This window comes from Fulmarus glacialis, unplaced genomic scaffold (genome assembly GCF_000690835.1).
Source record: "Fulmarus glacialis isolate BGI_N327 unplaced genomic scaffold, ASM69083v1 scaffold19803, whole genome shotgun sequence".
NCBI classification, from domain to species: Eukaryota; Metazoa; Chordata; class Aves; order Procellariiformes; family Procellariidae; genus Fulmarus; species Fulmarus glacialis.
The window spans coordinates 8,890-24,038 of record NW_009205291.1 but is presented as its reverse complement, the minus strand read 5'-3'; the positions used below and the strand labels follow the sequence as shown (position 1 = coordinate 24,038).

Below are 15,149 nucleotides of genomic sequence, written 5' to 3'. Positions count from 1 at the left end.
TTTCCTGCCCTGCTTAGGAAACGTGTCTACATAGTTCTTTTTCTTTCTCACTAAACCTCATCCGCTGTGGACAAATCAATGTCACTTCCCAGGTGGCTGTATCCCACTGTGCAGTCAGGATTGTACTTGGTAATGTCTCAAAGCTACCACGGGTATAGGCTTTCTCTTAAAACCAGCTTTAGCTATCGGTCCTCATGCAGCTGCATCATATACCGGTGCATATACCGGTGCATACATCGCTAAAATTGATACCGGTTGGAAGTATTTGTAGTTTATTGTTGGTAAGCTGCTTGCTTTAGGAGAGTTTTAAGCTTTTTATCCCCTTCTCTTCCAGGGTTTTACTGCAGGTGACGACTGATTGCCATGAGTTCAAATATTTTCCTCTGATTTGCTGTTCACTGGGCCGAAGTGAGGGATGGCTACGGAAGCCAAGTACAGCATCGTTCGAGAAGTGGGCCGAGGGAGCTATGGCGTGGTTTATGAGGCCATCGTTAATCAAACTAGAAGCAAAGTAGCAGTTAAAAGGATGCACTGTAACGTGCCCGAAAATGTAGAACTGGCTCTGCAAGAGTTCTGGGCCCTGCAGAGCATCCAGAGGCAACATGAAAACGTGATCCAGTTGGAGGAGTGTATCCTGCAGAATGGCCAAGTCTTTCAGCCAATTAGTCATCGTTACAGGAAATCAGACAGCCATTTGCTGCTAATTGAGACCTGCCTGAAAGGGCGGAGGTGCATGGATCCCAAATCGGCCTGCTTTCTGTGGTTTGTGATGGAGTTCTGTGATGGTGGCAACATGAATGAATACCTGCTGTCTCGCAGCCCGGATGCTCAGCTGAATAACAGCTTCATGCGGCAGCTCAGCAGCGCTGTGGCTTTCCTGCACAGAAACCAGATAGTGCACAGGGACCTGAAATCTGACAATATTTTGATTTCTCATAGACGTGGAAGTCCCATAGTAAAGGTAAGGGAATAAAACTTTGCTGTAACAAGTATATGATCTACATGCTCGTGCATCACGTGCTTTGGAAAGGTCTTTTGGTGAGTCTTATGATATTTGTAGCTTGTACTAAATGTACTCAGAACATCCGATATCACTTGTGGGCTTTTTTTTTCAGGAGTCCTGGAAGGAAGTAGAGGTCACGATGGTGTCTTTCTGTAATGTCCTTCATCCACTGTTGAGAGGAGCAGTTCAGGGCTGTCTAACTTCTGCACGCTAGATAATCAGGGAGATCATGACCAGTCAAAAATGAAGCAGTATTTTCTGTGCCCTTAAACTTTAAGAACATACTGCCCTGTTACAACAGCTAGCACTTCCAATATTGCTGCCTCAAGCACATATTGATGTTCAGGGGAGGTGAGGAATGTCTTTGTGCTTCGTGTGGGTTGATGCCCTGACTGAGATGAAGACTGGCTAGCTGCCTTTCTTGTAGCACCAGACTGAAAGTCTGTACAGCTGCTTTTCAGAGAGCTGGAAAAGCTGGGAGCCATCTTGCTCCTGAACTTTCAATCCCGAGAGTTCCCGTGGTTAGACATAAAATAACAGATCGGTGCCTTGCAGATAATTCATTTCTTGACCATTCGGATCAATAATGGTATTTGTACTTCGACCTGTAGAGCCGTCAAGGGACATTTAAATCAATGCCATCTTAATCACTGTGGATAATAATGGTAATGCAAGAGATTGAGTGCACTCGCTGTGGAACAGTAAGAGCCACTTCTACCCTAGATGTTGTTCAAGGTATGTTTATGCCCGATTAGACGTACTCAGAATGAACTTCACAGAAAGATAACAAACAGATACTTGTTTTGCCCATCTTAGGAAGGGGAACAAACAACAGAAAAGGAGTTGGGGAATGGACAGCTAACAGGGTATAACCAGCTCTTTGTTTCACTAGGGTTGCCACCCCACAAGTGTCAGTGCCACGCTGTGGTGGATTTCAGAGTGGAATTCACAGAGGCGCTGTTTGTAAACGCGCTTGTAAACTTGATGTTTGTGAATAGGTTATTTTGCTTTTCTTCTTATGCATTGCAGGTAGCAGATTTTGGCCTCAGCAAGGTGTGTCAGGGGAAAGGGAATGTGAACCAGCATCGCTTCTCCTCTGCGTGTGGGTCAAACTTCTACATGGCTCCAGAAGTGTGGGAAGGTCATTACACTGCGAAGGCTGACATATTTGCCCTTGGGATCATTTTCTGGGCTATGGTCGAGAGGATCACCTTCCGAGACGGGGATACTGAGAAGGAATTGCTTGGTGAGGATCAGATCAGTGCTGTCCTGTCGTCAGGGGACGTTCTGGATCTGTAGGGATCCTCTGAGAGGTGTTTCTCCCAGGCATACTTACAAATGCTGTGACATATATGCTTTGGATGTGGCTTTTTCCAGGAATTTGCAAGCACTTTGCAACCCAAAGAAACCCAAAGTTGGTGGGTTTTGGCTGTTTTGGGTTTTTGTTTTTAAGAGGGCTGCAAAGAAATGTCTTTTTCTTCAGCACGTGTTGCTTCTAATTTGGTTGCTTCTCATGCAGGGTTTCGGTCTTGAAGAGATATCACTAAGGCAGAGGGAATGCTTTTTATATTTACAAATCATTTTGTTTGGAAGATCGTTCCTTCTGCCAGAAATACTCTGTGGGATTTAAAGGTTAAGGGAAAGATTGCTTCTGGCTTCTCTGCTGTCAGGCCTTCCTTACCCTAAGGAACGCTCTTCAAAAATGGATTTGGCCCTTATTGTCAGTGAAGAATTGTAAGAGAAAAAGCTCGTAGCCGTTGGTGAGGCATCTGTCTTACAGCTACGCTCTTCATAGGGGATTTAGTATCTGTATACTTCCATTTGCTCAGAAATGCTTTTAATGCTCTTAAAACCAAAACCTTTCTGGAATTGGGCTTAAGGGTTCACTTGTATCCTTGACTTGGCATAAGCAAGGGACGGGATCACTCGGAGCACTGAAAGGATGTTCCAAGGAGCCAAGTAATAAACTGGGAAAAGATGTTTAGGTAAGCTTCACTGCCATCTGGCTGAGTTTCCTCACAGTTGAGAGATGCAAGATCTCACAGGGATGACTCCTCCGATGGCCTGCTCTCTTGCCGCCTCCTCCTTTCTCCAAATCCCCCACATCTACGCTTGAAATACTTTGTACTAAATGATTTCAGAAAAGTATATTGCAGTGGAAAATCCATCTTGAGAGGAGAGACTGCCAGTCATGCACATTAGCATAATAATTGAAGACATCTACCCAGGCTCTGAGATCATAGTATACCTGTCTGTCTTTCGTTTAAGTGTTTAAATTCTTAAAAGGAATTTCTACGGAAGAACTTTCAGAAGCTATTGTGCTACCCCTTTAATTTTTTTTTTTTTTTTCAACTTTAAGTAGGCTCAGTTCTAATTCTATTGTTTATTTCTTTTTAAAATGCCAAACATTGATAAATGTTTTAGTTCCTGCCTACAGAAACAAGCAAATGGCTGCAGCTGAGACCAAAGCATGAATAGATTTCATTAAAATAGCTACCCGCCAACTTGAGATAAGGAGTTTGCAAGGCCAACCTTTTCTATGCACGGACAGGTCACTGCCTTTGAAACATTTATTCTTTGCCTGGTGCAGGGGCAGAACAGCTTGAGTGAGCAAAGCTGTTTTTACTGTCTGTTTTGGAAGGCAGTTAATCGTTTTCAACAACCGGTGAAATTATTTAGATTACCAGGAGCAAATTTACATTTCCCTTCCTTAATCTTGCTGAGGAGAAATTGGCTAACGGTAAATGGCATACACTGTCATTTTAATTGAAAATTGTTTGACTAACTGAGCAAATAAGTTTTGTGTTTAACTCTTTCAAGTCACCTCAGCCAAGCACAGTCTCCCTCCCTTTTCTAGAACTTCCGTGTCTGCTAGTAGGGTGAAATGGAGCAAAATGGAGGAATTTCATTGCAGCAGCGCATTTTCTCTGCAGATGGCCCATATAACTGTTTGACGGGCACGCCATGCTTAAACATGCTCCTTCTGTTCCACGCATGGTTACGCACATGGCCTTGTGCAACATCTTGATTACTGTTTGAAAGTAAAAGCCTCTTCTGATAACAGCCTCTCCCAATATTTGAGTTGGCGGTCACCTCTTAATAAGTGATAGTTCTGGTAATCTTTCAGATGTTTTGTTTTCCAGACTGTCTATCTGTACTGTGCGTGACAGCATTTTGTGTAGACTTTCCTCTACCTGTATAAGCTGACTCCTTCTAATCTGTGTTCAGGAACTTACATCTGCCAAGGCAAGGAGCTTATTCCCCTCGGAGAAGCGTTGCTGGAGAATCCCAACATGAAATTACAAATTCCCCTGAAGAACAAGAAGTCCATGCCAGCTGATCTCTGCAAGCTCCTGCATGATATGCTGGCTTTTAACCCAAAGGAAAGATTGGATGCCTTCCAACTAGAAGTCCGAATCAGGCAAATCTCCTATGGCAAAAAGCGTCAACGCTCTGTCTCGTAGAGACGAAGGACGTTCAGGTTAGTGTCTCTGCCAGGCTACTGCCTGTTTAGGCTGAGCTTACAGGGGATTTTTTGTTATTGACCTCGAGGCCAAAGCCCTCTAAATGAAATGTGACCTGTAGCAGTTCTGAAAATTCAGTGATGGAAAGATGCAATCAAACTAGAAGAAGAAAAGGCTTCTATAAACGTTTGAGAAAAGGAATTTGGTTGAAGTACACCTAAGAAACTTTTGCCTCCTTAATGGTGTTTGTTCAGGGAACTGGCTGCGCTGTCTGTATTTGGGCCAGCCTGTCCTTTACCCTAAACCTCATCCATTTCCACAAATGAGGGCAGATTTCTGCCATCATTCCAGCATTTACCTGTGCTTGTTTGTTGCTTTTACAATATATTTGCTAACTAAATAGAAGCTGAAGTGAGCAAGGTTACGGTATATTTGTAGGTGTGCATCTTAAATATGGTATTCAGCTATAATAGTAACTGTCAGATTAAAGACAGATTTTTTTTTTTTTTTTTTTAATTAAAGCACTGTTAATGCTCTGAGTCTATCAGATGATAGAGGAGCTTCCTGTCATGAAGCTTCCTGTCATGTTTAACATGTAAAGGCCTCGAAGAATGTCTTGGAAAAGGCTGGACTGGAAGTCTGGTAGTCTTGCTGAGTCCTGCAGTGAGACTGTTGTTTTTATGTGCCCGTTTTGAAAAACAAATTTGATCCTAATCCTTGTGAGTTCTTGATGGCTTCTTTAGTATCTGCCTTGATGGAAGTTTGACCGTCCAACATAAGATTTAAGACGGTCTGTCAGATTCCGTGTCTTTCAGCAGAGCAATGAAAATACAGAATGGAGTTTCCAGGATTTTCAAGTCCTGTCTTCTGCTATCATGGGCTTCATATCCTAGAATTTCTTTGATAAATGCATCATAGAAATAAAGGTTTTTGTGTCTGATACCGTCACTGGGACCGAGCATCTGGCTGTCCTTATAGCTAAGGACATTGTCCTTTGCAACACAAATGCATTTTTGATCAGTTTAATACTCTTGATCTTCTGGCAGACTCGTCCTTCAGCTTAAAATGTTCTTCTCCTTCCTGGGTGTTTGCCCATTCTGAACTACTATAGAGAACAATTGTAACCTTAGCAGCATTTCTTCCTGTCCAAGGTTCGTTGGTTGGTTCCATCGAGGTTGGCTCCTCCATCTCCTCTATATACAGATAATTTCTGCACTTATTCTAGACGAGTCTCTTCAGGTCCTTGTAAAGCACCAGCATTTACTATCTAGCCTTGGAAATATTCCTCCCGATGTATTCCAGGATCGCATCTCTCTCCTTTCATATCTATATCACTTAATCCTCTCATAATTGCTTTGTATCCTAAAGCCCTTTTTGACTTGAGTTGCTTCAAATCAATAACATTTTGGGTTACAGCAGTTACTTTTGTTCACAGATGCATGACCTTACGTTTTTAATTGCCGAATTTAATCCCCTGTCAGTTAGAAGAAACGGTGAATGACCCTGTATATTTCCTCATCCTTTTTTATAACCGTAAAACCTCCAGCTTTGTGTCATCGGCACACTTCTAATTGTGCCAAGGCTGTTAGTGAAAACATTAATTAAACAAGTTCATTGCCAGTGCCAATCTTGATAAAACTCTACTCTAGCCTCTTAATTTCCAAATTACCTGTTTCAGTTTTCCCTTGGGACAGGTTAACTGCCTTACATCTTTTTTACTAATCCCAGTCTTCTCCTGTCTATCTAATACTTTCTTGTGTGGTACTACATCAAATGCCTTTCTGAAATCTCACTGGACAAGACCAACACTTCTTTTTATCTAGAAAAATCAGTATTATCACTGAAAACTACTTGATTAGTCTGATAGGATCTGCAGTTCTGGGGACTCCCACCTGAAACAGGAGGCCTGGCATACTGTAATAGCAACAGTACCACTAGTTGGCAGGCCAGCCCTGAAGTGGTTAGCCTGCTATAGAGGAATTTGCGAGGAAGGATAAAGAGAAAAAAAAGCTCTAGCAGCACAGTGTCGGGCTTACTCCTGTTGACTTTCCTTTTTCATTATGAAACCGTAATGGTAAATAGGTTTGCAGACTAGGTTCAGAAGAAAAATGCCAGCACAGCCAGGACGTATCCCTGAAAACCCCGTCTGTCTCAATCCTCTTCGTTTATTTTATTTTCCTCTTCGGTAGGAAGCTAGCTGAATACCTACTAGACTTGCTTTTGGCGTGTAATCGGAGTTGATGCAGCAATGACTTGTGGCACAGCGTTTCACACCACGAGGCGCTAGTCTCACGCTGCTGAAAATGCTGTCAGCTGCTGTGTTAGTGTGGACTGAAATGAAAACCAACTCGCCTTTCTAAAATGGGGTCTTAAACAATAATTCATGGATGCTTCAGTCCAGAAAACAGACTAATTTCATATCCGACTTTCCTAATCTCAAATCAGGAGTAGCACAGAGGCTGAAAAGGGTTTCTCGCAACGCTAAATCTAGGTGCTTCAGAAGAAATTCTCCAATAGCAAGTTCGAATCAAACAGGAGATACTTTTTTTTTTCCGTAATGCTTTGTTATCATCGGCAATGAACTCTACAGTCTAGGGCAGCCAAACACTAAATCTCCTCAGAACAGTGTGAAAAACATCTAAATGAGTTTTCTTTCATGAATTTAAAGACAAGGATATGGATATAACCTGTGATTCAGGAAGTCCTTAAGTTAAACATTGCTCAGAACTGGGATTTTTACTGAGGAAACCCTGTTTGTGTACCTGCCCCTTGCTCTTCCCTAAGCATATGCATGCTGTTGATGTCCCTGAGGCAGAACAGTGGGCCAGGGGACCTTTGGTACAGACCAGTGCTCTCGCTAAGAAGTATTTTATTTTGCAACTTTGGTGTGTTTCATTTGCAGGTATCCTGCTGCAATCTGGAGGCCTCAGAGATGGCGAACAACTCTGCCTTCCTTTGGAATGAGTGGGTCGATCAGAAGACTGTTGCCAGCTTCCAGTTTTCCCAAACGGTTATATTTAAATGGACAATAACTTTATTTATTTGTACAGTAATTTTAAGAGGAGAACTACAAAAAATCTATTTTTATGCAAACCTTTGGTGTTTTTATATATGCGTTCTTTTATGCAGCGAGTAGCGTAGGTGAAAACTTGACTGAGGTGACCTTGACTGGCCATACTCGGCACAGTTGTAGAGTTTCTGAGCTTGCTCTTTTTAAAGCAACCCCTGTGCATCCTCTTGTTCCCGTCCTGTGACTGCCCTTTCGAAGGACGGCAAAGAAACACAGAAACCGTCTGGAGACGGACTTCTCTGCCCCATTGCGTGTTGACTGCCTTTCCAGCCCTGGCTTCTCACTGATAACGCCATGTCGCTTGTCCTTGGCACAGAAGTTGTCTTTAGGAGGTTTAACTGGAGCTTTTTTTTGTGTAATCCTTCGCTCTGTGTTGCTTGGCCACGTAACTGAGTGATGTCTGCTGAATGAGCTGGCAAAGTGTTGAGTGTCTATTCTGAAAAGTTTGAGCAGAAACAAAAATGTTTCTTCACAGTAGCTTTTGAATATTCTTGCTTAGATTAACTAAAATGCTTTCTTAAAATAAATACAAAGAATGTAAAGATGCCAACTCTTGATTAGAACGTATGCGTCACTAACACTTAAAGTAGTTTAAGGAATCATGCTTCCTGCTGTGTTAGCTGCTTATGCCAGCTGTTCTTACAAGGGAAATGAAAAGGACTGAACTGGAATCTTGGCAGGTAAATGGGGAGTCTAATTTGTGCCCTGTTTGAAAAATATTTTAATGTATCTGTAAACTACTGCTGATCTTCGCTTTTCTTAAGGAGGTGGGAGCTCCTGGAAAAGGTTCCTCCTATGCTCTTCTGTTGTGCGGAGGTAAAACAGTGTCCTTCAGGGACAGCTTCCTTTGTAGGAAAGGAATTAACTGCCAAAAGCAAGGGAACATGCTGAGCCCCTCTGCGCCACCTATGCCCCACAGAGGACAGAAATATATGTATTTCTGTTAGAAATAGATTATATATTCCTTCCCCTTGTCCTACTCTACTAAGATTGTGGCTGCGATATAGAAGATTCTGTATTATAAGCAGTGTGTCATAAGCTAAATGCATGGAGAGGATCTTTCTTCCTTCCATGACTTTATCCAGAGGCTCCACTGGCCTTCCATGGGGAAGCGTAATATTTTCTCATAAGCTGTAAAATATGTTTTTCCTGCACAAACAAGCATTAATTGACCTCTATCCCCGTAACAGGTAACAAACGGACTACCCAACGGGAGCGGTCCCTGAAAAGAGCTGTTGCGGGAAAGTATAAAAAAAATAAGTTAATTCAGGTCTTTAAATTAAACTTGACTTTTGAATTTAGAGAAGACCTAGTCCAACAGTGCTAGTGTGTATGAAATGTGTGCAGCAAGGACAGACACTCTGAAGCTCATTCAGCTCTTGACACCTCTGTGCAGACAGACCGTAGGGTGACTGGAAACGAGCTGAAAATGGGGGTCTGGATCTTTTGTTATCAAGAGCCACAGTCACCCTGGTCTGGACAGGACTTCTGTCTTCTGGTAGGAGACAGGTCTGGCTTTGACTGCAGCTCTACACCTGCAGTACAGCCCAGTTTTACCTAGTCCTAGTTTTTGCCTCAATTTCTAACTAATCTTGGAGTTCTGGGGAATCAGGACTGTATGCTTTTGGTTATAAATACTTTCCTGCTATTCTGAAGTAAGGTTTCTTCATCCTTCTCTTTCTAATCCTGTGGCCACCTCTACTCTATTGTCTGCTTTCTGCCATCTCTCCTCAGAGCATGCTGGTGGTCTTCCAGGGCTTCTTTTTAGTTGAGACTAGGTCCATTTTTCTGGAATACAGAGAGGTTTGCACACCCTCGCAACACGTGAGAAAATTGCAGGGCACAAGAATGGCCGTTTACTCATTTTCTTCCTTATTTTGCCATGCTAGGCGAGAATCCTCACAGCTGCTAGATATTTTTAGCTAGTCTGTACGTATGCTTTAATCGCTTGAAACTCTGTATTTTATAAATTAATAAAATGCTGTGGTTTTTTACTAATGCATTAAAAAGTGTGGTAATACTGAGCATCTCATTAGAATCACATGTGACACTTTTTTTTTTTAGGTACTACAATTTAGTAAGTCTTACTCTAATACCTGGTGAATTGGTAAATGAATATATGCAATGACAGCCTCTAATTTAAGTGACTATTCCTTAGGGAAAGGGGCGGCGGGGAGAATCCTGGAGTTGCTGCGTGTAGCGCTCTGAAAACAAGCTCAATATTCAAAAGTGATCTAAAGGGTAAATGTAATGTCTGTAGCTGGGAAAGGAACAGAATGAAATGGAAGAGTGCATGAATCCATGGTATTCTGTTTCAAAAGCTGTATGCAGCTCGTTAATAATAATAGAGCTGAGCAAAAAAAAAAAAGAAAAATACAGAGAAGTTTGTCAAAGAGCTACAATTTGGGAATGGGGGATGGGAAGTTTGTTAAATTATGTATGTTATGGATAAACCAAACTCCTCTTTATTGAATGGATGCTCCCCCCTTGTGCTATGAGAACTAAGGGGGTGCCTGGGGGGTGCACAGGTTTCACACAGCGCAGAGCTGAGTTGCTGAACTCCCTGGTGATGGCAGAAGTGTCAGAGGGCTTAAATCGTACCTACTTGTGGAAGATAAATCTACGAGCGGTGACTGAAGAGTGGTTTAGAACAGCCTTTGGTTCAGGGAGTTCCTAAACTCTTGTTTAGCTGCTGATGCCCTGTTCGTAGACAGTTTTTCTTCCAGCTCCTGGGGGAGATGGCGATGCCGCTGTCCTTTCTCACCCTAAAGCGCTGAACCCTAAATATTGCTGCCCGTCGCTCCCGTCATGGTAAAGTAGCTGGGTCTTGGTGAAAACCGCTGCTTTGGTGACTGGAGGAAGACATTTGCCGGTGATAGCTGCTTGCGTGACTTCACGTTTTAGGAAGAGAACGGCGCTGTCGAGTGCGTCACGGGGCGACAGGGCTGCGAGTGGGTGCCTCGGCTCAGCGCCCGGCTCGCGGGGCTTTGACACTGTTGATTTTTCCCTAGGTCAGAGCACACGCAGCGGTGACTAAGGATGTATCACTCCAATTTTTTTTTTTATCTATGGTCATAATCTCTCTTGAAGAAAAGAGAAAAGAACGGAGAGGAATGTGGATCTGTGATTCAGCTTTGTATTTTGAGTGAACAGATAGTGAAGGTGAAGCTTTGTTCTGCTTTGGTGGGGAAAAATGTAAGTTCGTTCTCCATTTTTATTCTCTCCCCTGCAAGGAGCCTCATGTGCATCGGCGTGGCTTGTTAGAATAGCCTCTCTAAATGCTGGAGCTGTCCATCGAGGCAGGCAGTTAAATTGATTGCTTTGGATTAAGGATGCTTCAGACTAGTTAATTTTTTTTCAGTGGGACAAATAACATCACTCACAGAGATGCAAGATAGCTAGGGGCTGAATTTATCTAGGGAAGAATTAAATACTCGCTACCGTCCCCAGTCAGGATCAAGTCAGTCAATACTATTCTATTTTTCTCTAAAATTTAAGCATTGCCTCGAAATCATTCATTAGCAGAATCCTCGGTTAGTCATAAATCCCAGCACAGCTCGCCAGACAGCAGAAGCAGAAGGTCTTTTTTCCTGTGCCTGTTAAATACATCACGGTAGCTGGTAGTTTTACAGCTGCTGGGAAGCGTTTTTTGGAACTAAATAAATTCACAGGTCTGCTAATCACAAAACTAACGAAGGCGCTCCGGACGCCTGTCACTGAGCAGTTATCTGTAGGCAACCGACATGCAGATGGGGTGGCTGGAGGTATCGATCATTCCAAGGGGGGACACAGGAGCCGGTTGGATTAAGCGTCTCATCTCAGCCGGGGCTCAGGAGGAGATAAGGAAAGCAGATTTGCCGACCGGTTCTGGAGGCGTGGGGGGGAGGAGGGACGGGAGCCGCGGCGGTTGGTTTCACTGAAAGCTGCAGGCCGCGGCGTCGCTGCTCCTGTGATCCCCGTTCATCAGCTAGAAACGTTCCCCTTGCGAAGGGTTCAGAGGAAGAATTTAATTTCTTCACGGCTGGAGAGGTAAGAACGAAGTTATTGACTTGCGTGGGTGCAGAAGTGAACTGGCGTCACTCGTGGACTGACTGAATCTAGAGAAATATTTTTGAAAAATAAGGAAAATAGGGAAACCTGCAGCTTAACCCATCAGAGATGGATACAGACTGTTTCCTAATCAAAACCTTTGACACTGGGGCACTCAGTTCACATTCGTTGTTCCTCCTCTCTCATCCTAAACTTTGAACACGTTGCTCCTTTGTTCCATTAAATAGCTGCTGCCTTCCCCCATCAAAGGAGGCTGTTTCCGTAGCGCATAAAACACTAACGCTGTATTTGCAAAGTAAGATCCAGGTACGCTCGCAGGCGAAATGTAAAGACACCTACGTGCCACGGCTGATGTTGCGCAGGAACATCATAGCGAGAGATGATTTGAAAAGGTAACGAGCTCGTGCGGTTCAATCTGTCAGTCCCTGTTGTTCTCTCAAGATTCTTTGTACACTCTTAATTGATTTTGCTGAGGCTTTTTGAAGCTGGAAGCAGTGGTTTGCTCCCTTTTAAGCTTACTTAGCTTTCCTTTATTCTCACAGAGGATCAGAGAATTTAGATCGAGTTGTTTTTAAATTGAAACAATGCGCAGCCTACTGGCATTATTCACACCTCCTCGCAGTGCTCCTGCTCGGCACAGCCTCGTGCTTGCTCCCTATTCAAAGCGCTGTTTGCAGAACGGCCTGGAGTGCAAAGTGGCCGGGTTTCCCAGGAAAATGGGCAAGAGGGAAGTTGGAAGCCACCGTCCGCCATGTGCTGATGGACACACAGGGGCGTAAAACCCAAAAGCCATCGACACTTGCCCTCCCGCAGAAAGTTTGGGGTTTAAGTTTTTGAGAAAGTGGTTTTTAAAGTGCCTTCGTGGATGTCTTGTGAGCTGCGCTGAGCCGCGATGTGGGTCCAGCCCCATAGCGAGTGACACGGACACCCGTGTGCCCTGTGCCGGGATCAAGACCCTGGTGTCATTGCCCTGCTACCTCTGGCTCCCCTAATCCCAGCAAACCTTCTGGGACAGTTGGCTCCCAAGCGAAATACAAGCATCAAGGTTTAATTAAAGAAACTATACTAATGGGAGATGAATTTCTAGAACCGCCCTGATACATGCAATGATGCAGGAGTTGGAAATCCCAGCGGCAGCAGAGAGGGAAGGACCTCCTAAGGGTGCTCCTGCATGAGGGTGTGTGTCCCAGGAGCAGTGTACTGAGCTTGGGGTCCACCACTGGCTTCCCAGGAAGTGATCTGAAAGGGCTATGGGATGCATCAAGTCCTTCCAGGGATGAAAATACATGTATGTAAAGCTTATATGGCATATATGTAAGGCTTAGACCTAGATCTAGTGCCCAAGAACCATCACTGGGTATTATAACAACTGCTGGTAGCCACAGCCATAACAAAGCTTATATTTAATTTTCATCATGGTATCATCAGTATTTGGACAAAAACTAGATCTGCATAGATTCTGGGAGGAAGCATCAGTGAAAACAGGCATCTACAGAGGAATTTGTACACAGTGACTTAAGAGTTTCGGGCTTTTTTTAACCTTTTCCTTTAAACTAGCACCAACTTCTGCTGAAGACGTCTACTGAATGAGTTTAGCTGTCAGTTTGTGACTGAGTAGCCTCAGCCTTCTGCTTACATGAAAGATTGAGGCTAAACTCACCACATTTGGCTTTTTCCCACAATTACAAACGAACTGAAAGAGGGGGGAAAAAAAAGAAAATAAAGCCAAGCGTGTTGCTGCAAGAGTTTAAAACCACCAAAGCGGGTCTGTGAGTCAGTGCAGGGGCTGGTGGCCTTTGGAAGGGGACTTTGGGCATGAAATCCCGCAGAGCCGTCCGCGCCCCTGTGCCAGCTGAGACGGGGAAGCGACAAGGGGAAGCAGGCAGCGATGTCAATAAATTGATGCCAAACTACTTCTTTCCCATTTGGAAAAGGACTCAAGATGAGCCCAAAGATTTCACGCTGCTGTTTACCCGAGGTCTGAGCGGTGCTGTTTTACCTTGATTTTGTTTTTCCGACCCACCGACTCCTTATTAAACAAAGCTGATGAGCACAGCCGGATCGTGACTGCTGTATTTTTTAAAATCAGGCTCCTTTCTGGCTCCTGCTTCTCTTGATTTAATTTTCTCCTTTTCGTTGCAGATTCCGCGAGCCCCTGGCGTGACTGCTTATTGCTCTGAAGGCAGGAGGCAGCCCCTGCTGCTGCCGCACGAAGGATGCGAGCGAAGAGGAAAAACAAAATCCGAGCTGGCAGAGGGGGATCGATCCTTGAGAGCAGGTCAGATCCCCGCCACCCTGCTCTCTGGCCTCACCAGAGAGGCTGTCCTGTGTCATTAGGTATTTCTGCTTTACTTGCCTTTTCCTGCCCCCTCCCCCCCACATTTCTCTTTGGTTTTTTTTTTCCCAGTTCATTGTTTTATAATGAACAGAGCTGCTGGGGTCTCGGCAAGCAACAGAGCTAACCGTGGCTTAGAGTTTGCAGCCGGACGCAGGATAAGCCGAACCAGAATCAGGAAACAGATACTACTTTATTTTCTCCAAAGTGAGCAACACCTATTCTGCTAAATTCATCCCTTTCAGATGTAGAAGGGCCTACTAGATGTTAAAGTTGCCCTTAACATTAATGACAGCAGAGCTGCTCATACTCTCCCTAACCGTGTTTATCCCGGTGTGGGTGTCCTCTCGTTTTATGGCTCAGTTCCTGTAATGACAATGCTTCAGCTTGGCCATCTTAGGCTTGAACACCTCAAGTTTTTGAGGTATCTCCAGCTGCTCTTAAATTTCCAGCTTCCTGCTACTGTTAGGCTGCAGTCAGACATCCTTCTCCTGGAGCCAGCTCGTCTACCTTGTAGGAGTTACTGTCCGGAGCCGCTCAGCACCGCGCTCTGCCAAAAGCCATCGGCACGTCAGATCCTGCGGCTCCCAGCAACAGCTTTTTTTTTTTGCCTGAGGAGGTTGTTGAATCACCGCGTTCACCTAGTTCATCTCGCCCGACCTGGGTTGCGCATTCACTCGCGTGGCTTCAAGGGGCAGGAACCGCTTCTGCCTGCAAAGCCACAGGCAGCGAGGACAGGTATTGCACCGGGATGACCAACAGGCAGCTGTGGTCGGCAAGGCAACCAGCTGGAGGTATCCAGGGGCGCGTTTTTGTTGGGAAAACGGCACGGGTGTGTGCAGGTGCTGTGGTGGATCTGGGTTTTTTTTGCTGCAGAGCTGTACAAGTAGGGTGATGCCCATCAGGTCCTCCAAGCTCAGGCCGAGCACCAGAGCAGAGAGGACAGAGGGGCCCAGACGGGCCTGAAAAACGTAGGCATTTCTGATTCTATCGGAATCAGGCACTGAGCAACCTGCTCTAGTTGAAGATGTCCCTGCTCATTGCAGGGGGCTGGACTAGATGGCCTTTAACTAGATGGCCCTTCCCACCCAAACTATTCTGTGATTTAGGTTGGAAAAGACCCTTAAGATCATCGAATCCAACTGTTAAACTAACACTGCCAGGTCCACCACTAAACCATGTTCCTAAGCACCACATCTACACCTCTTTTAAATACTGCCAGGGACG

General features: G+C 44.5%; 1 protein-coding gene across 1 annotated transcript; it reads left to right on the top strand.

The window, feature by feature from the left end:
• Nucleotides 1-338: 338 nt before the first annotated feature.
• On the top strand, nucleotides 339-4,618 carry LOC104075019 (serine/threonine-protein kinase PDIK1L-like). The gene is made up of 3 exons (XM_009575356.1): nucleotides 339-961; nucleotides 2,033-2,249; nucleotides 4,232-4,618. Exons 1-3 carry the CDS (start codon nucleotides 416-418, stop codon nucleotides 4,465-4,467), a joined length of 999 nt encoding a protein of 332 aa, XP_009573651.1. The 5' UTR covers nucleotides 339-415; the 3' UTR covers nucleotides 4,468-4,618.
• Nucleotides 4,619-15,149: the final 10,531 nt, after the last annotated feature.